Source organism: Zophobas morio, unplaced genomic scaffold (assembly GCF_036711695.1).
Source record: "Zophobas morio isolate AGI-343-1 ecotype UQ-CSIRO unplaced genomic scaffold, CSIRO_AGI_Zmor_V1 ptg000017l, whole genome shotgun sequence".
Classification (NCBI taxonomy): domain Eukaryota; kingdom Metazoa; phylum Arthropoda; class Insecta; order Coleoptera; family Tenebrionidae; genus Zophobas; species Zophobas morio.
The window spans coordinates 17,021,413-17,048,742 of NW_026972122.1; the positions used below are offsets into that span (position 1 = coordinate 17,021,413).

General features: G+C 34.8%; 2 protein-coding genes across 3 annotated transcripts in view; one reads left to right on the forward strand and one right to left on the reverse strand.

Moving 5' to 3' along the window:
• Positions 1–17,527: 17,527 nt before the first annotated feature.
• On the forward strand, positions 17,528–24,857 carry LOC135130015 (transmembrane protein 18). Of its 2 annotated transcripts, none has more exons than XM_064057311.1 (5): positions 17,528–17,669; positions 17,715–17,990; positions 18,146–18,263; positions 23,114–23,262; positions 24,270–24,857. In XM_064057311.1, the coding sequence occupies exons 2-5, from the start codon at positions 17,925–17,927 to the stop codon at positions 24,381–24,383; spliced, it is 447 nt and encodes a 148-aa protein (XP_063913381.1). In that variant the 5' UTR covers positions 17,528–17,669; positions 17,715–17,924; the 3' UTR covers positions 24,384–24,857. The 2 variants fall into 2 exon arrangements, with proteins under 2 accessions (XP_063913381.1, XP_063913382.1); XM_064057312.1 differs by having other exon boundaries at positions 17,728–17,990.
• LOC135130014 (uncharacterized) overlaps positions 24,849–27,330 on the reverse strand; it is a 35,190-nt gene continuing 32,708 nt past the window's right edge. The window contains exon 7 of the mRNA XM_064057310.1: positions 24,849–26,504. Within this exon, the coding sequence (XP_063913380.1) occupies positions 25,525–26,504 (980 nt within the window). The 3' untranslated portion in view covers positions 24,849–25,524. The remainder of the gene's footprint in view (positions 26,505–27,330) is intronic.

Below are 27,330 nucleotides of genomic sequence, written 5' to 3' on the forward strand. Positions count from 1 at the left end.
CAAACAAAAATATTCAGTAAAATTTAAATTCTCTCCAATTAATAAGAATTAAATACATGTTTGCATTAAAAAGAATGTAATATTGTTACGTTGATCGGTAATTAAATTCGGCGTGGGTAAAACTCAATAATTTATTTCTCATTAGTACAAAATTATGACTACACAGCGGAAATATAACAGCGAATAATTCTGACTTAACTCGTATTCAATATTAATCAGCTCAGCTGGATTAGACTGGACTGGCTTGTTGCCGACGGTGGTCCCTATTTAACAGCCGCAATCTTCTTCTGGAAAGTTTGCGAACGCCATTTTCGAGATTGTTCTGAAGACCACCATCCAGACTTCCCGCTATTTCCGGTGAACCGCTTCCAGGTTTTTCTTTATTCGAGCGCCGCCGTCACGATGATGAGTCACTACGCCCTACTTACTAGAAATTAGAGATGCGCGATATTTCGCTACCGGTGATCCGTTTGTCGCTGTTGGTAACCGTAACCTGCAAGTAACGGTGACCGTGATTTTCCCTTTTAAAATTAATCACGGTAACACGAAACAGTAAATGATGAATTTTGCTTTTATTTTCTTTCCAATACAGTTTGATGTAAAATCTGAGGCGACATCTAGTCATTTGGCGGGAGTTTTTTGAATCATTTATGTATTTTATGCAATATGATGTTTTTAAATGGCAATAAATTTACAATATGATTTCTTGTTACTGATTTGATCCCAACAATTATTATTTATTCATTCATTGACTTATCGGAATTTTCTGCTGTTCGCATGGCATGTTTCACCGTTCCTCCGCGAGAGAAAATTGAAAGCGTGACTACTCACGATCACCGTCGAAGTCACGGTGACAAGGGTGACAAGAAAGAACCGTGAAAAGTCGCGGTTCACGACTTCAAAATCACCGTGATTCAAAAGGAACGGTCGCTGTGATCACCGTGATCGCAAAATCACGGTGTCACTCATCTCTACAGTAGAAATCCCATTGACGTCGTACCAAGGCAGCCTATGGGTCACTTCGTAACAATATATTCATAGTTCGTCTTGTTGTGGTTCATGGGGGTTCTGTTCTGTGGAGGGTTTTCTTCAGAGAGCAGCCTTAGTTTTTTGGGCAGTCACGAGGACGGGATGAATCTACCACGGGCAAGTGAATGCTGAAACTATTCAAAGGTTCTAAATAAAGTGCCTGGTCGGTATTTCACAAAACCGTAAACAGTGAGGTGGTTGAACAATAACAAACTTCTTCATGATCTACGACAAAAAAAGTGGATCTATTAGAAATAGTGAACCAACATAAATCACCTGAAAAAACGTATAAAGTCGATACCTTAAGGCTTCTCCTTACAGTCATTAAAATCTGCCGGAATACCTACGTCAAAACGCCACTTCCAGTATCATCCTTACGATAGCACTTGAAGACTTGTACGACATATCTACTTGTTCGTAATACGAAAATCTTCATGGAATAGATATATATTTATGATACAAGTAGTGTGTGAAATAAGGGGAATTGCGAAGTTTAAAACACGAGCCGTAGGCGAGGAGTGTATAAAAGCCTTTCACACACGTGTGTCATACAATATTTTATCCACGACCTAGTTACAACAAAAATTTATTTGAAGTTATGTTGTTGGCTACTTGAGCGATTTCCGGAGGTGTACGTAATTCTTCGTTTTCACAAATAATTTCTGAATTTGAGATTATGTTGTTTGTAACATCAGTGATTTCTGCAAATTCGTGGTCATCCATAATAATATTTCTAAAATAATTAAAACATGTGTTAAAATATAACCTAATTTACAATAAATTACCTGCTTCTTACTAATATAACTAAAAAAATTGCAATTGAAAACACCACAACAGACGTAGGGACGCGGTTTCACTTTTGTTGTGTTCACACTGGTTGTTTGGATTTGTTGATTGCCTGGCCTCGTTGCCAACGAAAATCGTTTAATGATGAAACTCTCATTTAATTTACATTGTTCTTTTACACACGATTTAATTCATTTACGCACGATTTATTTAAAGTGGTCCTTCACACACAATAAATTATTAATTAATGTGGTTATTATAGGCTGGGAGTAGATACCTTAATAGTACATATATTATTAGCCAAGGTTGCAAAGCCAAGCATTCTAGACCGAGCGCAAATTAGAACCCGAGAGGCGCAGCGTCAAGGGCTCTCAAGCGCGAGATCTAGAAGTGGCTTTACAACTGTGGTTAATATACTATTTTTTTCACAAGTAGAAACCATAAGACAATAAATTGAAAAAGTAAACGTTCAATTTTTTAACGCAACATGATTTTATTTTGATTTCTAATCAAAATTAATCTAAATCTTCAACACAAAAAAAAACCGTTTGCACTTGTCGCTGAATTAATCATTTTATCTTCTACCGTCTACCAACTACCATGTGTATACTCAAGTAATGTTAGTAGCACACATTTATTCATTTTTTAAGAAATAATCACATCAAGCCTATCGTTTCTTTTCATTGAATAGTAATCCGGGCAATGACCATGTAATAATCCGAATAACAATAGATATAGTCCTCTTGAAAATAACCAGGTATGTAAAATCTGATTAATAATAGTCAACCAGTATTCCAATATAAATACATCACTGAGACAGAAAAATTTTAGTCAACATTTCGAACTGAAGCTCAGCGTTTGTTTCGTGTTTTATGTTTTACTATAAAGTGTTTCTTTTAAATCTATCTAAGATGTGGAGGCCCTGGTGTAGTGATGCCATTCGAGAAAACTTGCAAGTTTTGGAAGAAAATGTAGTCGAAGAACAAGACGTTCGAATGGAGGAACGTGTCCAAAAAATAAAATACGTTTTTTTCCACCAGAAGCAAAACAAATTATTTTAAATGTTTTCAATTCCATACGTGAACGGAGAAGACAAGACGACAAGGATGAATTAATCAAAGATACTGCAGACTTGACCAAAACTTCATATGGAACAGTGTGGCGAATTTTAAGTGTAGGAATTCAACCAAGAAAATTTAGAAGTGGTAAAGGTGTCAGAAAAAAAACTATTAGAAAAGGAACACGCTCACATTATAAGAAGAATTATCTATATGTAACCTTATATTTATATACTATGTTTAAAAAAGTTTACACATTTTTTGAGTGGCCCTTTTGTAGCAACTGTTAATTGCCATATATCTAAATAACTGAAGTGAATAGTTATTATTTTAGTTTTGTATTATCAAGTAGGGATTATTTAGCGGACGCGTCAAATATCGATTTTCGGTTTAGTAGTCTTAAGAATGCAATTATATTTAACCTTTGTCTGGGACTTACAATTTGAACTATTATTAATTCGGTTTGAATTTATATTTAATACACTTTTTAAATGAAGACCACATTTTACTTATTACCTCTCCCTGATTGCAATTTAGCTATCCATTTCTAAGAAAATGGGCCTAAACCCAAATAAAAAATTTTGTTAGTGTCCATGCTTAGCCGCGGATAAAAACACAAATGGACACGACATAAGCATGATACATTTCTAATCAAAATATATTTACTTATCCCCTCCCAAAAATTGAGTAATTGTAATTTATTATTCCATTCATATTTTTAGAATTTGCATTTTTCGGCGGCCCCATACCACCAGCGAACTCGGCCCACTTTCTTGCAAGGAGGAAGAATACCACTTCCATCTTGGAATTATTCTCGTTTTGGCGCTAGAGGAAGAGGGTCTTGTGTTGCTTCGCATAGGCGGATTTATCCCTGAAATTCAGCCCCGTATTAGTAGACGGTGTCACACTTTTGGGTCTCTCAGAAATTCGTTCTAAACAAAAAAATTTATAAAATTTTAGCTAGTATACCCTTTTTCACATAACATGGGTGACATTTGGTTGTTTCCGTTACACGTATATTGTACAGTACAACCTCGATAATCCGGATGAATTGGGAAAAAGGTGTGTTCGGATTAACGATTTCTAACGCTATCTTTTTGGAATCAACACGTCGCGCCGGGAGCTATACCCTGAATTATTTCAGAATTTTTAGATGAATTTTTCAAAAATGAAATTTTCCATTATGTATTACCACCATTATGGAAATTTCGACCCATTCTCGACAATTTTCGAAATTTAACTAAATACATTTTCCTGTAGATTTTGGGCCTCAGAAGTCACTTCTGGCTTCATTTCTTCGATAACGCAAACCATTTTTCCAGATTCGTCCAGTTGAATTATCGCATTTTTTTTTAAATTTCGAAAAATTCGAATTTCACACCGAATTTTCCAAAAATATTGCTCGGTTACCATTAACATGCTATATTTTTGGAATCAGCACGTCAGGACATACATATATCCCTCAATTTTTTCAGAATTTTTAGGAAACTTTTTAAAAAATGAATTTTCCCTCATGCAAATTTCTAAATTTAACTAAATACTTTTTCTTGTAGATTTCGGACCTCATTTCTTCGATGACTTCAACCTTTTTTCCAGAATTAGTTAATTAATTCAGTGCACTGAAATATCACAATTTTAAAAAATTTCAAAATATTCCATACAACATATGCAGAAAGATCTTGCGTCATTTTTGCAAGTAGGTGCGTGTTTCCAAGTTCAGTTCAGATTGCAGAGTTTTTGTTCGGATTAAAGAAGCATCGACTGCAAATAGCCTCTGTTCGGATTACTGGATGTTCGGATAATCGTGAATTCGGATTATAGAGGATGTACTGCATTTACAAAATGAAATGCGATTTCAAAATTTTGAAATTGGTCAAAATAAAATACCTCGGTAGTGTGTCAGGGGATCCGCGCCTGATCACAATCGGCTTTCCATAAGCCTTCCTTTGAGATTATTTTGCTCTGCTGTTCGCTCGTCTTCCTTCTTCACTCTTCACATAACACCGTCACCAGGAGCAGGACTTAGAGCAGGATTCTTGTCGGTAGTCACGTTTTAGGGAGCAGTTCCCCAAGAAATCCTTCTGACCATAAGGTCAGATCGTGTGGTTTCTCTTTCCTTTTTGCGCATTTGGCGAAGGTAGTTTTTGTTTGCGTTACTTATCACGAGACTATCGCGGCGTTTTGTCAGTTAAACCTTATTAGGTTATTTTAAATTTTAAATTATTTCCAATCTTAAATTTAAATCTTAATATCTCTATATATTTAAATCTCCATATTTGTCAGCCCATAGTTCAATAATTTTAAATACTACTACTTATTTTGAATCTCTACAATGTAATCTTAATTTATTGTATTTTTCTCCAATTTAAAACAATCGTAATTAGCTTAGCTTATTATTAGCCAAACTCAATCTTACACGCATTGTGGTAGGTTAATTTACTATAAGAACTCGTTTGATCAAACGTAACAGCGGATCTGTAATCGATGATTATTTATAATTATTTTAGGCATACTTGCAAGAGCTAATGTTTGAAGTTTGAATTGTAGAGCTAGTTTATTACGTAGTGTCGAATCTTATATTTAATATCTCATTTATATATTTTTTTAATATACGCTTACTTTAGTACACTGAGGTTTTTTTTTTTGAGTACGCTAGTGTGCCCTAAAGCCTCACAAACAGTTGTATTTGGTGACTTTATGACTTAAGCGGCTTAAGCCAAATCACCCTTATAAGTCAAACTGGCTATGGTGTACTTAACTCAGTTCACAGCTACATTATGCCAACAATGGACAGTAATAATCTTGCGGATCGGGTCCACAAAACTTACAATATCCAGTTTGACATATAAGGGTACTTTAGCTTAAGCCGCTTAAGTCATAAAAGTTTTAACAGGTGTATGTCAAATAAGGTTTGTGTAGTTGGCAGACCTAACTTTTAAAGGCGCTTAGGATTATTATAAAAGTATGAACTTCTGTCAGATATTGTTTATTACCCTTCTATTTATGGATAAACACCTGCACAGGTCATGGGTATCGTACCATGATTCATCCAGGTAAACTGTATTTCTGTTTTCCGATCGAAACTGACGATTTTTCTGTATAAATTCCACTCGCCATCTGACTAATCAAGGTAATTTCATAATCGCACATCTTTTATTTAGTTTTTTGTAAGTAAAACCCCGTTGTTTTAAAATATTTCTTAGTGTTCTCTCCGAAAATGTTACGTCGAAACTTTTTAAAATTAATTTTTCTTCAATGGCAGCCGAGGTTGGAATTTCTTTTGCCCGACACATGTCATTATACCACCACCCGAAATTCTTCTTTTTGGGAATTGTCTAATCGATCAAAAATAGATTCCCGTTGAGGTTTTTTTCGTTGCACATTTTCTTTATCAGTGAAAACAATTCTACTTACTGTTCGCATGGGAACCCCCGTTAATTCTGCAGTCTCCTTTACTGGAGCACGTTCATTTTCTTTCTACCAGTTTCTGATAAACGCACTGAACGATTTTCTTCGCATCCGTACTTAAAGATCGTCTGGTGACGTTTATGTCCGTAGATTAATACAATTTGCCGATAAAAATAAAATGTATATGTAAGTTCGTTCTCCACACGTCGTTTTAAAGACGTATTGTGTAAAATTATTAGTCGTTACCGTTTGATGAAATGTTGTCAAAGTTATCGTTTCCTTTATCAACAGCTGTAACATCAAGATTTTCTTCAATTTCATCGACATTTACGATGCCTTTTTCTCTTTCATCAAGATTTCATGTCACACCCACGGTTGCCACATGTTAAAGGTATAAATAAAAGTATATAAACGAAAAGAGCACTGAACAAGACCAGATATCAAACGAATCAACATTAAGGGTCAAGTGACATTCACTGTATACGCAGGTAAATAATAATACAATGGTATTCTGAAAGTGCTTCGGCCTTTTCTGCTTAAACTGTGGGCCCTACTTTTACAACCGCTTCGCTTGACTCATCCTCATCTCGCTCCTGTGTAGGTGTTTATCCATAAATAGAAGGGTAATAAACAATATTTGACAGAAGTTCATACTTTTATAGCAATTCTATGGGCGGTTTTTGAAAGTTATTATAGGTCTGCCATCTACAGTTTTCAGAACTATACTTACCCTACGTTTATGTTTTGAATCAATGCAAATATTTGAATATTACAAATTGAATAAACCCCAAACAAAAATCTGAATTAAAGTAACTGGATGCAAATACACAAGTTATTACGGGCGTGTGCCGTCAAATTTAAAATTATGACAGTTAACAAGAGCATAACAAAAATACCCATAGGGCGTTCTAGCACAAGCGGAGTTTGAGGCTACTGGTCGGGGCTGTTCTCCCCCCACGACGGTGATTCTATCTATCGCAAGCCTACCGCACAGCACATCTCCATGACGAACATGCCGTCCTAACTAGGCCGTTAGGATCGCAGAGACACAGTTGGATCTCGGCTAGCCGAGAGCGTTACAACATCGGCGACCGCCCCTGAATATATCCAAACCTGTATCTTTTGTGCAGGTGACGCGATAAATCTCCCCAGCTCGACTAGGAACCGTACGTTGCTTCTGCCATGTTTTCTGTGTTATTTAACCTCAATTCCATTTTAAATGTTCGATCTCTTATAACTCTGATATTAACAACTGAACAAGTGTCAAAGTTTCAAAGAGCAATAAACAACATTTAAATTCGCCATACGATCTTGTGAAATTTTAAACAACAAATACTTCTCATGTGAATCTCAAAATTGGACATTAGATAATTTATACGATGGAAACATTCATCAACAAAATATTTACATGATCAAAACTAGCAAAGATTTATGAAAAACAAAAGATCTGGTGTGAAATAAACTTGTGCAAGAAAAATTATACAGCAAAGAAAATTACTGAGGTTAAAATTGTGAGATAGAGAGAAATATTCTACGAGGTGAAAAATTGCAAAGTTAACAAAATTTACATGAGATTAATTCTTGCCACACTTTATCAACCATTCGAACAAAGAGTTTACAGTATGTCAAATTATGTCATGATTGGTTACTTAAAAACAATTTACTTTGAGAGTTTAAAATACCTTGAACTGGTTACCCCAACAAAACATATAATAAATAAACATAAAAATATCCAGCCATTGTTGCGAGGAAAAACCATCTCGGTGTTGTAAATTTTATCGTTGCGAGGAAATGCCCCGATGATGTAAATTTTAACGTTGCGAGGAAATACCTCGATGATGTAAATTTCAACATTGCGAGGAAATACATCGATGATGTAAATTTTAACGTTGCGAGGAAATATCTCGATGATTTTATCAATATCTAGCGTTGCGAGGGCATGCCCCGGTGATGTAATTAATCTCTAGCGTTGTGAGGACTTGTCTCAGTGATGTAATTAATCTTTAGCGTTGCGAGGACATGCCTCAGTGATGTAATGATGATTACGATGCTAATGACGATGATAAATAATGTATAAATGCCTAAGGGAAGAAATTATTTTAACCTCCCGCCAGTTCACAGTATAATGAATTTTGTTACTTTAACTGCCGTAAATGAACTATTAGCAATCTTGTGTGAAGAAATAAGAAGTGTTATAATGTAACACTTACGTGTATGCATCCAAAAACTTTGTCTGTAATTAAATAAACGCAGGTGTTATTCTGACTAAGTGAATTTCATGAAATCTTCTAGCAAGTGGTTTATTTAAATAATTCTGATTGTTAAATTTTGTGTTAGCACTAGTTGACGATTAAAAAAAAACTAACCAACCTAACTGGTGAATTTACAAACAATAAAACAGCACGTGGTCCGCGTTGGACGAAAATACCCACTTTTTCCGATTAAAAGCCGCAAGAATTACCCGCGCGGGTTGGGAAAAACTGGGCGCCATCGGCGTTACGATTACTTTTCGTTAAACAAAGGCTTCCTTCCTTTTATCAACTACCAAACCAACTAATTTAACCTAGCTACTTGCAGCGTCTTTTCACCGTGCACTCGCACGTCACCGAACCAAACAACCAATGATCCACGCTTTCAACATGCCGCTCTCCCCAACCAAGCCACCCTCTCATAACCAACTCTCTAACTAACAAGCAGAACTACCAACTATCATGAAAAGAACTAAAAGTGCAGAAAGTAACGATTTTTCGATTGAATTTTTTTTTCTTTCAAATTCAAATTATTCAAATGTGATTTCGCGCCGCTGTTAATTAAATTCATCGCGAAAATTTGATTAAAATTCGGTCACCACAGGGGTGATAGTGGGAATTGTGGATAAAAGCAAATATTATAGTATTAACCCCATAAAATTTTTGCCGGGTGCAACCAAATGGTTTTTACTGTAGAGTTCTATCTTATTAACGATCATATAGATCAAGGCCAAATTTGAAATTTTTGGTGATTTTTGTAATTTTTGCACGGCCATGTGTGTAGGTAATTCGGTGCATAACATGGAGGTTCTATCTCCACGGTGCATAAACATTTTGGTAAAATTTTACAACACGCACTATTGGAATCGCTCAAACTGTTTGCACAAAACTCTCCTACAGCACCCCCTGATCACGTTCCTCACCATCAAATGTTGTGTAAATGTAAAAATGCGGAGGGGGTTGTAAGGATCCAATTCGAATTTTTAAATTTCAAACGAATTCCGCGCGCACAAGAAACGGTTGGTAAGAAGAAGAGGTTGGCAACGAACGACACCAAGAAAGGGGACATGCGCGCTTCCTTTGGACCGCTTCGAGCAACAGGTTGTATTTTTAACTGTAAGATTCTGTGCCTTTGCTGTTATTTTTTTGCTTTTCCAGTGTTGGTCCGTTCCATTGGAAAACCTAGCAGCCCCCCTGAGCCATAGGGTGTTCCAGTCTTCTCATCGTTCTTACGACAAGTATTTTGTGTTCCTTTTAGTAAGTAATAATTTTTTTATTAGTAAGTACTTACTCCTTTTGGCGGTAAGCCGTGACGAAATCTTCGAATCTTTGGAGAGGTATGTTTTGATCACATGTTTTTGACTGGGTACTGTTTCGCGGCGTGTTTTCAAGTCCCGACGGTGCTTCTGACCGATGGGGGCCCACACGCTCTGGAAAATACTTGGAAGATTCGGGCGATCTCGTGACTCATCGACGCGTGCGCTTTTTTCATTAATCTCGTTTTTTTATCTTTCATTTAAAATCCGTCGTAGGGTTTTACAGGAAGTGATTTTTAGTTCGGGCCATGCTTTATTTAGCTACATTTGTGGATCTGTATTTTGGATGGCGGCAAACAAGTTGTTATTTTCACCGTTTTTTGTTCAGACAGCAGCCATTTTGCAAGCGTCCATTTTGTTTCTTTTCACCGAGCACATGTTTTAACTGTTAAATCTATTGAACAAATTAACAACATTGTGGGTCATGGGGGGGACGTGCATTTTATTGCTTTGATTTAGCCCTTGTTACACAACGCCACAGGATTCATCGCATATTTTCGACGCCTATTTTTTTGGAATGACGCATTCGTCCGACGCCGTTTTGTACCTGCAGATTGTCTGCCATGTTTTTTATTTATGTGTTTGTTTGGGGAAATGTATAATAATGGCCCACAATGCAGCTGAATAATTTCACGTTTTGAATTTTAACCAATAACTTGACTGGACACGAATTAGTATTAATCACATGTAAATCTGTTAACATTGCAATGTTTCACCTCACACAATTTTTCTTTATCTCACAATTCTAGCCTCAGTAATTTTCCTTGTTGTATAATTTGAACTGAACGTAAATTTATTATTATTATTATTATTATTATTAATGAATCCTCTTGACAGGCTTAAGGCCCAATTACCAAGAGGCAATATCATAAATCCAATCTAAACTAGGCACAATGATTAAAAACAAAACAAAACAAAACAAAAAAAAACGAAAACAAAACCCAATAACCAAAGAATTAAGATTAAGATAAAAGTCAACGAAAAGAATTGGAAGAATATATAGTTTTACTTATTTTAATTCAGCACTATATTCTCTTTAAATTTAACTTTTCTTTATATCTGACAGTTTGCAGTAGAAAACGTCAACCTTTTTTTCGAAATCCTTGTAACACTCCAGCATTTGGTAGAAAGGAGCAGATTTCAATATATTGGTTCTAGGAAATTTTTGCTCAAAGATTGTTTTTTGTCGTAAATTCTTTCTGGGAATTCTTATATTTAGCATTTCTACCAATTCTTGACATTTAATTTTGTAATTGACTATTTTATACAAGAATATAACATAAGCGTATTTCCTCCTTTCTACCAAGCTTTGAACCTGAAAGCGATCGTTTAGGATATCATTCGAAATACTTCTACAGGGATAAATTCCATCAATTTTATAAGCCATATATTTTAAAGCACGCCTCTGTGTTCTTTCCAACGCTGTAACATGAACTTTGTAAATTGGACTCCATACAACAGAACAATATTCCAATCGAGACCTGACATAAACAAAATACAATGATCTAGTAGTGGAAACGTGAAGAAAATAACTAGAATTTCGAATGACAAATCCCAAACACCTATATGCTGATTCAGATATATGTCTAATATGTTCAATAAAGTTGAGTTTGCTATCGAACGTAATTCCCAGATCGCGAATAAATTCCGGTCTATGCAAGACAAATCCATTCAAGACATAATCAAACAAAATTGAAAAAACTTTCCTGCTATAGGTTTTAATAAAGCATTTATCTCTATTCAAGGGAAGATAATTGTTGATAGACCAATTATACACACGATTTATATTTAATTGCAGAGAGAGGCAGTCATCTAGTGATTTAATCTCGTGAAACATTTTAAGGTCATCTGCGTACAGCAAGCACTTTATATCAACTTCTTGGATTACATCATTGATAAAGATATTAAACAAAAGGGGTCCCATAACAGACCCTTGGGGAACGCCTGATACCTGGACAAACTTGTCAGAAGAGTGACCATTATAGTACACATACTGGTATCTATTTGAAAAATACGATGCAAAAAGTGTGATCATCGATTCTGAAAAGCCAAACTCATCCATTTTTGACAAAAGTAACCTGTGATTAAGGCGGTCAAAGGCTTTTGAAAAGTCCATGTATATACAATCGACTTGGCTGCATTTATCAAGACATTCAGATAAAAACTGTGTTTTCAGAAATAAGTTGGTTGCAGTTGACCTTCCTTTAATAAAACCATGCTGTTGAGGTGCTAAATAATTAGCAACATGTGAATACATTTGGGAGTGGAGGACAATTTCAAAGACCTTAGAGAAGTTGTTTATCAATGTGATCGGCCGGTAGTTAGTAACCTCATCTCTATTACCAGATTTAAATACAGGAATAATTCGCGATTCTTTCCAAATTTTTGGAAATATCGATTGCTTTAGGATTAAATTAAAAATAGCAGTCAGTGGTTTTTTCAAAACAGTTGCACAGTCTCTAACTAAGAACGATGGAATAGAATCCGGCCCCGCGGTCATTGTGGGCTTTAACTGTTGAATTGCTTTATATACCTCATTTTCCGTGACATGTGTTATATCAAGGGTGTTGAAGTTTATCTGCTTTCTCCTTACATGGGTAATGTTAGCAGAGTCATTAGCAAACGACTGCTCAAACAATTTAGCAAATGCATTGACTATGTCACATGGCACACGTAGTTCCTCACTTTCAAATTTCATGGTGGAAGGGATTCCAGACTGTCGCTTTTTGTCATTTATAAAAGCCCAAAACTTTTTTGGATTAGTTTTAATCTCAGCTTCTACTGAATGTACATACGCTCTATGAGAGTTTTTCAACAATGCTTTTGTTTGGTTCCTTAGGGATTTAAAAATTTCATATGCTTCAACTGTTTGACTTCTTTTATATCTCACCCATGCTTTATGTTTTTGTTTCAGATGTAATATAATATCCATATCATACCATGTCGGGTAAATGCCATGCTGCACTTTTTTTAATGGAACCCACGCATTACAAATATTATATAAAGTATCATATAAATACTGAACGGCATCATTAACATTCGTCATACTTTCGAGTAGTGAAAAGTCCTCTGAACACAAATTTCCATAAAGTTGATGAAAATTAGCTTTTCTAAAATTTAACTCATGACTGCAATTGTTTCTGAAAGACGAGGTTTTTTTTTTACAAAGTGCCAAATTAATTTCCAATGCGGGATGGTAGTTATCTTCAGAGGTTATAACCTCTGATGAATGTGAAATTAAACAGTCAATGTTAGTATAAACCAGATCTAGGAGGCGGTGACTGACGTTTAGTATATGGTTTTTTTGATTTAGATTAAGAAAGTTACTAAAATTATTACAATAACTGTATATTTCACTTGGATAACTGTTATCTGCAGCGCAGCTATGGAATTCCGAAATGTTAAAATCACCCACAATTATAACATTCGACTTATATAAAATATTAATTGACATAAGGGATTCAAATAGAAGAGCATAATCTTTAGATGACGTTGAGGGTGGTATGTACAACGTGAGTATGTAAATAAGCTGATGCCCCAGTTTTACCCTGACAGCTAATATATCTATTTGTTTCATATCATTGAAATTCGGACTTAATGATTCAAGCGAAATACTATTAGCGAGTAAGTTCTTCCTAGCCGCAATTAAAACACCACCACCTCTCTTCTTAGATGTGGCCAAGAAATCGCGATCTTTTCTAAAAACATTAAAAGAGTTCAAATCAAAAAACTCACCATTGCAAATAGTGGAACTCAGCCAGGTTTCAGTTAAAACAATTACATCACATTCTGTCATTAAATGCGCATTTAATAATACATCAGAAAATTTGGAGTTCAAACCTCTGACATTCTGATAATAAAGCACTAAGTTTGTAGTTAGCCGAGAACTTAATAATGAATTTGTATTACTTAACTTAGTTGTTGTAGTATGGTCAAAAGAAATACCACTATGACTGCTAATTAGTGTTGATGTAAAAAATCGCTATTTACCTGACAAATACCAAAGACTTCTTTATTGATTCTATTCATAACATTCTTAAAAGCCAAACATGAATTATATTCCCAAGCGGCATGAGCAAGGTCTACATTTGCAGCACTATTATCACCAGGTTTAACTTTAATTTTACTACAATTAATGCATTTTTTGAACTCTTTTTTACTTTTGTCCAATGAGCAGTTTTGAAGTTCATGCGGCCCTGCACAAAAGGAACAAGTAGGTTTATATTTACAATACTTCTTTACATGATTAAAGGCATTACAGTGATAGCAACGCCTAACATTTATATCATCATACACTGAACATGAATTTAAACCTACAAGCAAGCCGCTAACAGATTTCAACTCACGATATGTATCTAGGTCAACTTCAACGATACATTGAAAAATGTCTTTATTGCTTTTGGTTCCCCAGAATTTAATGCACTTATATTTCCATGTTCCACAGTTTTAACGTAACATCATAATTTATTTGCATAAATTTATTTCACACCAGATCTTTGTTTTATAAATCTTTGCTAGTTTTGATCATGTAAATATTTTGTTGATGAATGTTCTGTCATATAAATTATCTGATGTCCAATTTTTGTCTCAATTAAGAATTATTTGTTGTTTGAATTTTCGTAAGTGTATGGCGAATTTAAATTTTGTTTTTTGCTCTTTTGCTGAAACTTTAACACTTGTTCGGTTGTAATTTAATATTAGAGTCATAGAGGTTGAACATTTAAATGGAATTGAAGGTAAATAACACAATAATACGTAGTGTACGTGGGGCGCGCGACTCCTCAAGCTAACGGGATTGATCGCGTCACCTGCACAAGTCCGCGGGTTTGTATAGCGTCAGGAGGCGATCGCGGGTTTGTAACGCTGTCGATTTGGCCCAATAGTGGAGACCCAACTACGGATCTGCGATCGTAACGGCCTAGTTTCGCAAGGCACGTTCGTAATGGAGATATGCGTGCGGGCAGGCTTTGTGGTAGATAGAATCACCGTCGTGTGGGAGAACCGTGACGATCAGGAGTCCCAACCTCTACTCACGCTACGACGCCCCCTTTGGGTAATTTGCTGTGCTCGAAAATGAAATTGATATAGTTTGTTCGATCGCCACACTCTCATAACGATTCGGGTACAGCCATCTATTTTACATATGTGTAGGTTTTTGTGCTTGTTCGATTTTCATATGTGTATGTTTGTCAATTCGCGAGTGCTTTTCGTTCATATATCTTAAGGTGTTTGAAATGTAATATTTCGGAGAATAAAACCGTAGGGGGTTTTGGGGAATGAAGACCGATGACGCCTTGGCCCTGCGGAGTCGCCTGAAGGGTACGCTGAGTCCCTTTCGCTCTTTGTTTCTTTTTCCTCCTAAGGAAGGGTCCCATTGTGGCCCCTCCCTAAATTTTGTCTATAATTTCTTGCGCTCTCAACTCACACGCAGTGTATGCAATTGTATGAAAGAACGTCTTCCCGCCATTTTTCAAAAACAAAAAAAAACACACACAACGTAGGTTCCCATTTGTTAGACGATCACAGCCAAGGCCAAACTTTGAATTTTTGAAATTTTCGCGGGCCTTTCAAACTTTTCCAAGGTCAATTAAAGGCGGGAAGTTTGTGTTATCACAGAATTTGATGCCGTGACTAGGATACAATGTTTGCATACTGCGTTAGAGGAGTGCATTTAATGTTGCATAAATACTCATGTGTTTTGATTTAGGAAAGGCAATGTGATCATTTGAAGAAAATGGCCGAAAGACCGCAGCAGCGACAACCGTGACGACCCCGACTTCCGGGTCACGGACGCGTGGACAGACCATACGCAAGCCACGACTTCCAATAGAAGCCGAAGAAGCCCTAGCGGGGAACGGGAGCGTTCCTTCGAAGCACGCTCGAGGAGCCCTAGTCAGGAACGCGGCAGACGCCGAGAGCGGCGCGAGAGGACCCCGAACGGACGACGCCACCGGTCCCAAGAGCGGAGCCGATCCAGGTCCCACGACAGGGGCTGGGGGCTATACACCTTGGACCTCCAGCGACAATTGGCGGCGGCATCTTTGCCCCGCCCTTCCTTTTCAGGCACGCGGAAAAAGACGCTGGAGTTCCTGCGGGAATTCGAAGACTACTGCACCGAGGCGCACACGCCCTCCTCCAACAAGCTGGGAAAGGTGCTAAAGTGCCTCAAGGAAGACGCTAGGACATGGGCGATGGCCAGCCGAGACAGGTGGAGCACCAACGCAGGGCCGTGGCTGAGGAGGTCCGGCGAGGACACTTTGACCCCACCGGGACGCACGCGTCGTGACGATTCCCGGCCACACGCTCCTGTCCCCGCGTTGCCTGCTTAGGCACCATTTAATCCTTTTTCACTTCATCCGCCCAATACTACGGGAAACGCCAGGAGGACACGTTGGTGAGGCAAACGTGTTTTGCAAAAATTTCCGAGTCTTCAAATAATTTCCCGCTAATCAGATTTGTCCCCGAAGGGTACACTTCGCCCGAAATCGCTAATGCAGCCCTGGCAGCCCGCAAACTGAGGAGACGCTATGGTCGTGGGTACGCTGGGGTCAGCGGTATGGGCTCGATTAGGCAGATCGGAGGGCTAGGCCCAAATCAGGCCGGGATTCCGACACCACTCTGTGTGAAGCTTCACCCGGTGATCTCCATCCTGAAGCGCACGAACCTTGCAAGGCACCCCGCCCCCCTGAAGATCTTCTGCAATCTTTTCGGTCCATCAGGTTCATGTCCACGATTGACTTAAGAGCTTCGTATTGGCAGATTCCACTGAGTCCCGAGAGTACCCAATACACTGCCTTTCTTTTCAACGGTCAATCGTACACCTATCAAGTGTTGCCCTTCGGCCTTAAAACAACCGTAGGTTCTTTCAGCCGTGCCATGGACCTCATTCTCGGTCCCGAAGTTCGCCAATTCACCGTCAATTATACTGACGATTTGCTGATTGTTTCTGATTGATTTGATCAACACTTGCTTCATCTTGACATGGTTTTAACCCGCCTGCGTGACTCCAAATTGACCATCAACCTTGAAAAATCCTCCTTTTTGAAGGAAGAAGTTTGCCTCTGGGTCACATTCTATCATCGAATTGCATTGCCACCGATCCCGGCAAGATCAAGGCCATCCAAGAGTTTCAAGCCCCAAAATCGCAGAAACATCTCCGAGCTTTTCTGGGTGTGTGTGGTTACTATCGGCGGTTTAGCGATCGCTACAGTGACTGCATCGCCCCACTCACTCGCTTACTTCGAAAGGGCGTTCGTTGGATTTGGTCCACCACTGAACAAGAAGCTTTCGATCGAACCAAACAACTTTTCCTCGACACTGTCATGCTGAAGTTTCCCGACTTCGAACTTTTTCAAGGTCAATTAAAGGCGAGAAGTTTGGGTTATCACAGGGTAATATAGGGTTTTCAATGGAGACACAGGGGCTTTGTGCCCTGCATCCCATTACAACACTAATATCAACGTGTAACTTCACGCTCTATGGATCATCAATTCGTGTATATTTGGTTGCCTATATTTGGCGTAACTAATAGAGTTCGGATTAAAGTACGAACAGTAAATACTTTTTTCTTGCACAAGGAGGCATTTCCACAACATTTGAAGATGAAAAACGTGATCAGGCGGTGCTGTAGAAGAGTTGTGTACAAACAGTTTGTGCGAAATCGAATAGTGCGTTTTGTAAAATTTCACCAACCTTTTATACTAAAATAGTGTAGATCACCCACATTACATCAAGACATCATAATATTAACAAATTAAAAATTCGTTTTGCAGTGTGGTAACTTTCTGTGCGGTGGTGTTGGTGTTGCTGTTCTGTGGTGTTAAGTGAGTGAAGAGTTAATTCCCTTGGGCAAATTTTTAGTAAAATAGGTTACCATTATAGGTTAGGTTGACTTGACATTTATAAGTTTGACACTGACAGAAAAATACGCCAGTCTGACGCACACTTGCCGATTTGCAATAATAAACCGACATCCAACAATTATAAAGTGTGTATTTCTCAGGTCAAAGCAACATGCAAGATAAGTGTATTATAAATGTTATCACATAATTTGGTGTTTTTTTAATCGCTGTTCTACAATGATGATCGAGCAAAATTTTGTTGAAATCAACCAAATAGATGGATTTTTATCGTTTATTTGGAGTGTAAGTAGTTTTTAAATGTATTTAAAAAATTATACCAAAACTATTTCAAGGTTATAAAAACCTGTTAATTTTTACATATTAATTTTTTATATTATGAGATGAAACTTGATTGTCCATGGACTATATTTTGTTAACCAAGAATGTATATTTTTTAGATTGATTGGAGGGATCCTTGGCTTATAGCATTATTTACATTTCATATTACCATATTTATAATGGCAATATTCACAAGAAATTATGGAAATTTTCAAGCATTACTATTCTTTTGCCTGTGTAAGTATTTTTTCATGTATAATTGTTACAGCATTTTAGAAATAACTTCCATGTTATTTATACATAAAAATAAAATGATAATTTATGTAATCGTTCAAGTAACTAGTTTATATGGATATGCATATTAAAAAGAACCTCAGTATACATTCATGCAAGTATTGCAGGTAATCATGTGAAATACCTAGGTACATACACAGTTCCTTACAAAAGTATGTTCAATCAATAAATCGAGTTTGGTTTTAAATGGAGTAGGTACATATAAAATGTGTGGAATATTTATGATATTATATAAAATTAAGTGCCAGGATTCTCTAGAAATGTTTATATTTATGTTTTTGGCGTTCATTATAGGGACTATCGCACGTTAAGTTATTAATAAATTAACAAGTATTTCCCAACTAAAATAAGTTTTTTTTAAATATACATACTAATTTTGGAGTACGAATGAAACATGTAGGTATTTAACAAGCAGCTATGTATGCAGAGTTAAAAATGAGCTTTGCCATTGATCATTTTTTTCAATTATCACTGGTCAACAAAAATTCACTTTTTGTGTGTAACATGCAAACTTAACTGATTATGTTAGGAAGAAGGTTTAGTATAGTAGAATTGATATTCAAATATTTTAGGTACAAACAGTTATATTGTAATATAACTTTTATACTTTCTCCAAAAATACAGTTTTTAGGAACAAAAATGAGGTTATATGTAGTGTTAACAGTATTAATATAATTTTTTTATAATGGTGTAAAATTTCTCCTTTCAGTTTTAAAAGTAGTGAAACAAAACTTGTCAAGAGTCATTTTTGCACTTTCTTGACATTGTTCACGAATCACTTAACTCGACAAATATAAAACTCAATCACTGCATTGTAAAACACAACACTTTAAATCAAAAAAGTCACAACGATAACATCAATTGTACTGGTGGTAGCTGTTACACAAAAATTAGGCCTGATCGAATAAAAATAAAGCTGGTTTTATAAGGTGGGTACATAGTTATTTCAAAAGTAGTAAGCACCTTCCTTGTTACTAAATGTTGTTGACTACTGTTATTGCTTTGTGCAAAAATTCTCGAAAAATTAATAACTTACGAAAATAATTTGATTGTATTGATAACCTTTTTGGAAACGCGATGTATTAATGTTCATTTTTGAAATCTACATATAAAACAATACCACACATCAGTATTTTTCAATCCGCAATCTTCCAAATGAAGTAAATATCACACGATTTCTATTAAAACCAATGTTTGTGACGATGACATTGTTTTTTAATAAAAAGGAGATTAATTAAAACATGTTTACTGTTTTCTCAAAAAAAGTTACATGTGCCCTGCTTCAATAGAAAATACTGCTCCAATCTAATAAACAACCGTCATTCATTGTTAAGAACAAAAATTATTTCGATTGCCACATATTGAGCAGCAATTCTCAATTCACCGTCTCTTTGGATTCCGACGTCCAACGGCTTTAAACATTTTGAATTTTTTTATTGACATAATAGTGTGCTTTTTATGTTTATAGTGAAATTACAAACTCATCTAGCAACAAAAATCAAAATAATAGTACTCGTTTTTAGCAAAAGATAAAATAAAAAGAACAAAATACTTATAAACAATTTATGTGTATATATTGTTTCATTAAATTCAGTAAAAGTGAAAGTGCTATACGTATATTGTATGAAATCATCATTTCAGATTTTTGAAAAATTTAGAATGTTGAAGTACACACGGTAGTGAGAAATAATCGAATCAAGGCTGGCATTTGATGAACAGGTAATAACTAATTACGTTAAAACCGTAACAATACAAGTGATTGGTGGAATCCTGAAAATTGGGGAATAGACAATCAAAATGAGTGTAGCGTTGTTACTAATTCAAAATGTTGTGAAACCCGGATAAGATTTGTTTTGTCAACAAAATCAGTAACTTTTACCGGTCAGACTGTTCTTATTTGTTCGAATGTTACGAGGTTATTCTGATGATTTCAGCATCGTCTAGTACAAGGCTGAATGAGTGTTATGTTGCCATACACCTTCTTTTTTGACAAAACACGTTATAGAATGGATGTGTTTTAAAATTGATAGTTGTTACATATTTTCACATTGATGAGTTCTAATTTTTCTGTTAAATCTAAAAGTCGGCATATTATTAACGTAAGCATTATATTTATATATATTTTAAAATAATTGATAAAGAAGTGACATTTTCTAAAAAAATGTTCTTAAAGAATCCCGAAATGATATTGCCTACCTTCTTTTTAAATCCACTTAAACGTAACACCCAAAATATTTGATATGGAGATTATACATATATGAATGGTATTTTTATATCTTTCTGTTTTGAATTTCATCAGTTTATCTTCATAAATAGCAAGGTTAAAGGAGAAAGGTCTTAGAAATCAAAACACTGGGCACACTTGAGTATTGTTTAAAAAGTATGGTTGGATGTTTTTCTTCACAGAACTCACGCTACTTGTTCAAATTTATCAAAATTTTAAACTATTAATTCATAGACTGTTCATTTTCGTGAAAGTGGGTCATTGATAAATTTCTCAAGGCTATGATTATTTACTGAATGGTTAATTTATGTAGTATCACTATAAAGCAACATTAATGAATGAAGAAGTTATTTGTGTAATTATTTCAAAATTCTTGGTGTACAGGGTCGTGCCAAAAATCTCAAAAAGCTTTAAGCATGAACATAATAAAAACACGAGAAAACCCTGTAGAACAATTTAGAAACTTTATTTTCCAATTAAATTCGCTCTATACATACGTAAGTCTGTCTCCACAAATTAGAAATAGATAATAGAAATATGTATACAGTCGCGATCAGAAAATCTTGGAAGTCAATATCATTCCACTGTCACAAAGTGTAAAATATTTTTAGGAATTGTAACGTTATGTCTTAAGTTTTGCTATTTTCATTAAAATTTCAACAGAATTAGAATTTTTAAAATGGCAGCAAAATAATGTCCAAGATTTTCTGGCCGCGACTGTATTTACATAAGGGACGAAAATTTTAACTACTTACGAATGCTTTGTTCTTTATTTTGATACCATATATGGATTTCATACAGCTCCCTGACTTGCAGCTAAAGAAGAAAGCCAGTGACGAAGTAAATCTTTGTATTTCATTAATTTATTTACAAACATTTTTATAAAACAAACATTATTCAGAATTGAAAGCTACCAATAAATACAGAGAAATATGCAGATTTTGACGTACCATTTGTTTCGTTTCAAATGATTGTTAAGAACTTTCGTATTGGTCAATAGTACTGTATATAAGTATTCGTATATAAATATTTCTAGAAGTCTTTAAAACAAGTCAGTCATTATCAGTCAACCAATTTCAGTTGTTGTTTATACAATATAATTACTTCAGTTTTTTTTTAATGGCGTATATTTTATTATTACTATCTTTTGCCAGAGATCTGTAACAATCTTAAACCTAGCTGTGCAACGTCCTGAACACCATTATCATCTTCATTCGATACATGAAATATTGGAATTTACATTCGTATTCTTCGAAACGGACACTTTCAATTGTTGGTTTCTAGAGTGATTGCGTCGATTTAAAATGCCTAATGATGGTACACTGTGCCGAAACAGTGTATTTGTACTACGAATTTTTTCTCAATGCATATAATCCAAAGTGTGTACATCGTGTAGAGAAAATTAGAGCAACACTTTACTTTTCGAAAATAAAATTAAGTAACATTAAAAGCAACTTTATAAAAACCAATACTCTTTCCTGATATTTGTTTTAGATGATCTAGAAGGTTTTTTTTTTTCAAAAAATCTTTTTTTTTATGAAACACATAAAAGGAGACTGTATAAGCCGGTTAATACCATACAAGCAGTTACTTTGGCTGATAAAAGTACCAGTTATACCTAAACTTTGATTACGTTTAGTGTGCCAAACAGAACCAAAATTTCATGAGATCGATGTGTATGTAAACATGATTTTTATGAGCATTTATAGGAATCTCTTCCTATCGTAAGCATTCTTAAACACGATCTGCAAGAATCCAGGACGTTCAAGTGAGCTAGAAATAGTACCAAAACATTTTGCTAGACGTAACACGTGCTTAGATAATTAATTTCATGAAGAAGGTGCAAAAAAATTCTGAACGTGTACAATTACTGCAGAATTAAAGTTCTCTTCATTTTTATTACGTAAGTCACTTCACATTTTGACGTAAAGTTGAAAGCTAGAATCGCTGGAAAAGAAACCATCGATTGCATGAAAACCTATTTTTAAATCTGGATGGATGGACGGTTGAAAGTATAGTAGGCATACACATCCCGGAAGTAATTTCATGTTCCAGCAGTTATCGCAAGAATTATGTACGAATATTTAAATGAAATAAGAACAGAACAAGAGTGTTATATGAAGGGATAACACTTACTAAATTTTCATTGCGTCGAAGAGGCGTTTATGGAAGTGAAACAATTGTTAGAAAGAAATAAACTATAACAATTATATTCTAATTGTAAATTCAAAAATAAATTTTCTTTTTAATTCTTTTCGAGGTTCTAAATGGTGTTTTAATTTATCTTGGGAACGCATTCAAGAATTGTGAAAAACAATTATAAAATGATTAGGTAACATTTTTGAAACATTTAAAACACAATGATGAGGTTATATCGTCCCTATTGCATCGAATATAGTAACTATATTACTAAAAAATCAAGCTTCTAATTTGGGGCTGTTTTAGCTCATATCTTTATTTGTACGTATAAAAGAGTTATGTCGATATTTGGTCGTGTGACTTTATTACCACTTTTTATAAAAGTTGTGTTTGTTGTAAACAATGTATTAATTTTTTAATTCTGTTCTAGTGCTCCTTGTATATTTCTCTGAAAGCATTAACAAATTGGCTTCAAACAATTGGAAGATTTTTTCTCGACAACAGTACTTTGATAGCAACGGGCTATTTATCTCAGTCGTTTTTTCAATGCCGATTTTACTCAATTGCATGTTGATGGTGGTAAGTTCCTCCTTTATAATTTTGGTATTTTTTTTGTAAATAATTAGTTTGATTAAGAATTTAATTTAGTTTCTAACCGTGACATTTGGTTTGTTACATAGCCTCATGTTCATAATAACATGTGTATTGTCATACATAAACGTCAGTATTTATACATACATACTTATTATATATGATAACATTTACTACAAAGTATTGCTAATATGCAGGGTCACTAGAATGTATGGAAACGGTTAAATATCTTGAGAACCAATTGTACAAATTACCTGAAATTAGGTACAGGCGTACAAGAAGTCGAGCTCGAATTATTCGTCAAAAAAATTTTGTTTGCTTTATTTCTTTTCGAGATGCAAGGCCAACTTGATTTTTTTAACGTTTTTGCCTCGGGTTTTTGCATAGCTTTTTCTGTTATAGTTTTTGTACCTATTCTATACAGCCTATTTTATTTAGGTAAGAATAATAAATAAGTGGCTAGAACATTAAAATTTTGATGTTTGAACTCGGATCGGTACTTCGTGCACTTCGATCGAATTTGATCGGTCTTCCATAAATCGGAGTTTAAATCTTGGCTATTTACTGTAACTTACACTCGTTATTCAAAAATTGAGAATATCTCACCTGAAAAATCATGTTTGAAAATAAATGATAGTATGGATCTCATTTTAACCCCAAATGGACTTGGCTCGTTTTTCCCCTGTACTCTTCATATATTTATCTAGCTGTTTTATTGATAGCATGAAGGGATTGTTGCAGTCACTGTTTGTCGCAAAGAAAATTGTTAGTTTTGTTGTTCAGTGCTAACATACCTTTTTATTTCTCTTTTAGTAATATTTTTATTGCTATAGGTTACAGTAAACTGAATCTAAAGTCTTGTTTCCTGAAGTTACGCTATGTGCATTTAAAGCTGTAATTTCTAAAATAAAATTTTAATTCAGATTATAGTTTATTGCTTTTATGTTTTATTACATGTATAGGTATGTTACTCATGCTGACATTTTTGTTCAAAGGGAAGCTGGCTTTATCAGTCCACACAACTAATGAAGAACTTAAAAATAGCCCAACTTGAAGAACGTATCAGAAATGAAAGAAAGTTGCAAAAATCCAAATCTAAAGAAGATTAAAAACCGTTTAACATTGTGGACAATATATTTTTTATTAGTTTTATATGAAGACCATTATTTTATTATTTATCTAATGTTGGTATGTATAAGTTTTTGTTTTAGTGTTATTATAAGTTTAAAATTGTAAAAAAGCAGTGATTGCATAATTTTGACATAAAAGTTACAAAATACTTAACGTACACACTGCTTATCTGTTGTATAGTTACCCAATCACATTTAAATACATGTAAAACAGTGATATATTGTAATACTTACTATAATAATTGAGAAATTAGTGTGAAACATATTAACTAGTCAATTGGAACTTTCATATTGCCATCTTAGCTTGTATGTAAAACTAATTATCTCATGTAGTAAGGGGCATAGTTATTGTTAATATAATATTAGGTATAAGATTTTTATTAATTGCATTAAGACTGATTCATACATTTTAGATATGGAAGAAAAAACAGCACAATAAACTACTTCTTTTTACGTTATGTATTTTATTTTTGTAGCACAGTCATATACAGTATGTACATTTACAGTGTTCTTGACATTGTGCAAAATACCGTGTTTTTAATTAAAGCAGTGAGGTGGCACATGTCACTTCCTCTGTATAGTTTGAACGCATAGGACGGGAAGCAGGACGGTGCATTGCTCATGCAGCTTTTCGTGTCATGTGATCTGTATGGATTTTTACAATTAAAGCTCAATGCATAGGTTCTATCAAAAGTGACACTAAGAATCTATGTTTACAATTTAAACTTTGTAAATACATAACAAATGGTCTTCATACAACTCAGTGATACTAGATTCATCCTACAGCCTTATGTAGAAAGAAGTAAATTATCTAAATGTTTAAAAAGTAAAATCTATCAGAAATAAGAACACGAGCTAACATTAAAAATCACTGACGTACTAGAACAAGAAATATAAACAACAGACTAGTACTACAAATACTACAAATAACATCGTTGTACTAAATGGAATACAAAGTCTCCTCACAAATTCAGTGCAACTAAACAGGGAGGTATTTTGTCATTGACATCGTTTGTCACTCAACTTTAACAATCTTGGCAGACAAATAACAACCATTAAAGTGCTTAAAATCACGCCTTCATTCTAAATGAATTGATGCAAAAAAATGTGTCAAACTAATTCAGCCCAACACCCTGCTGAAAAAATAAGGATAAAATGACCGTCTCTGGGGACGAGTGAGTTGTCGTTGCCTGTTTGGTCTAGGTTGAGCCTGAGGTTCAGGTTCAAAAGATTCACTAGAAGGGGATGTACCACCAACCATATCAATTTTATTCTGAATTTCTCCTAGGAGTGACTTGGGAAGAAATTGTTCCTTTGTTAAATTGGACTCTTTAGAGAGTGTTTTCATTTTTTCCGGTGCGGGTACAATGAATGTTTCAGTATTGTTATTTTCTACAGCGCTATTGTTTATATTAAGAAAGTCAATCTTTGAATCTATTTTGTGAAATATTGCATTGTCGTCTTCAGTACTATTAACCAATTCAAGATTCTCCTTCATCATCTGTGGTGTCTTCCCTAAATCAGACCGCTTTGTAGTAACAAATAGTTTCATTTCCAATAAATTATTATTTTTTTCTTGTTGCCATTTGATTTCAATGTGTTGATGCGCATTATGAGATATTGGGTTATTACTGGACAAGTTAGAGATTGATTGTCCATCGGAGATGTTTATTCCTTCGTTAGGTGGTAGTTCTTTTCTAAATGTTCTATTTAACTTAATTAAAGAATCTGCTACAACTGGAAACATATCTTCTTCTTTTGAAAGTATTTTTGAATGATTATTACGTTCAGTGTAATTAATACTTGCAAGTTGCACGAATTTATCGTTGATTTTTTGGTTGACATTTTTAGATTCCTTAACTTTAAATATATTTTTTTTGTGTGTGTTGTCAACTTTTTTAACTGATTTGTTAGTAACGAAATTTGCTTCTGAAGGTGGTTCCTTATGATAAACAACTGTTGTGTATAGACTGTCACTAGTGTGGTCAGTAGAGGTTTTTAGAATGTCAGATTCTAATTGCGCTGTTTCGATCATTTCCTTTGGCAACTTTATATTTCCAGTAGTTGTTTCATTGACTTCAATTAGGTCAAACATTGTGCCTGCAACAAATGTATTTGTAAGGAATTAATAAGCAACAGTTGTACATTTACTATACTTAATTATTAATTTAATTATTTAGTAACATTACCCTTAGACTTCAGAAAGTTCTCTGTCTGAATACCTACAGGCAGTAAAATTTTTGTTCTTGTCTCGAGAGACAAAGAATATTTCTTCCACTTGTGAATCAAAGAACTATACACAAATCATAAATACCTGTATATCTAGACAAAAAGTTGGAAGTGGTCATCTTTAGATCGCTGTTAAAGTTAACGGTGGATAAACAAACCAAGGCATACTTTTGTCAGATCTTAAAAGTTATAACAAATAAAAAACCGGAATATTTATAACTACATATTCTGACAGAAAAAAAAATGAGAAAAAATTAAGCGCCTCCAAAAACATGTATATAAGTAGGTACGTAGGTATTACTATAAAAATATAATAAATGAACTGACCAATTATGGAGATCTTTGGTTTCATTGGAAATACAAAAATATGTGAAGAAGAAAGAAATGGGACAGGCATATCCTACTGGCACCAGCATGAGACTATTTTAGATTGTGATGAAATTATTCATTAGGTAATTTAAAGCTGATGTGTTGGAAATAAAAAAATATTAGATACAAACTAACAACACAACCGTTCCACGTTGATTAAATAAGCGGTCATCATGTAGATATTTATTATCGAGAAAATAGAAGCCACAATGTACAGAGTGATTATTTTATCTGTTCACGCCTGAATACTTTGGTGTAGGGAACACATTATACATATCATAAACACCTTTGGTCAATCTATTAATCTTTTTAAATCAGCAATCATAGC

Coding starts and splice junctions, on each gene's coding strand:
- LOC135130015 (XM_064057311.1), top strand. CDS start 17,925: ATGATGATCGAGCAAAATTTTGTTGAAATCAACCAAATAGATGGATTT. Junction 18,264..23,113: donor ATTACTATTCTTTTGCCTGT/GTAAGTATTTTT, acceptor ATTCTGTTCTAG/TGCTCCTTGTATATTTCTCT. Junction 23,263..24,269: donor TCAATTGCATGTTGATGGTG/GTAAGTTCCTCC, acceptor TTTTGTTCAAAG/GGAAGCTGGCTTTATCAGTC.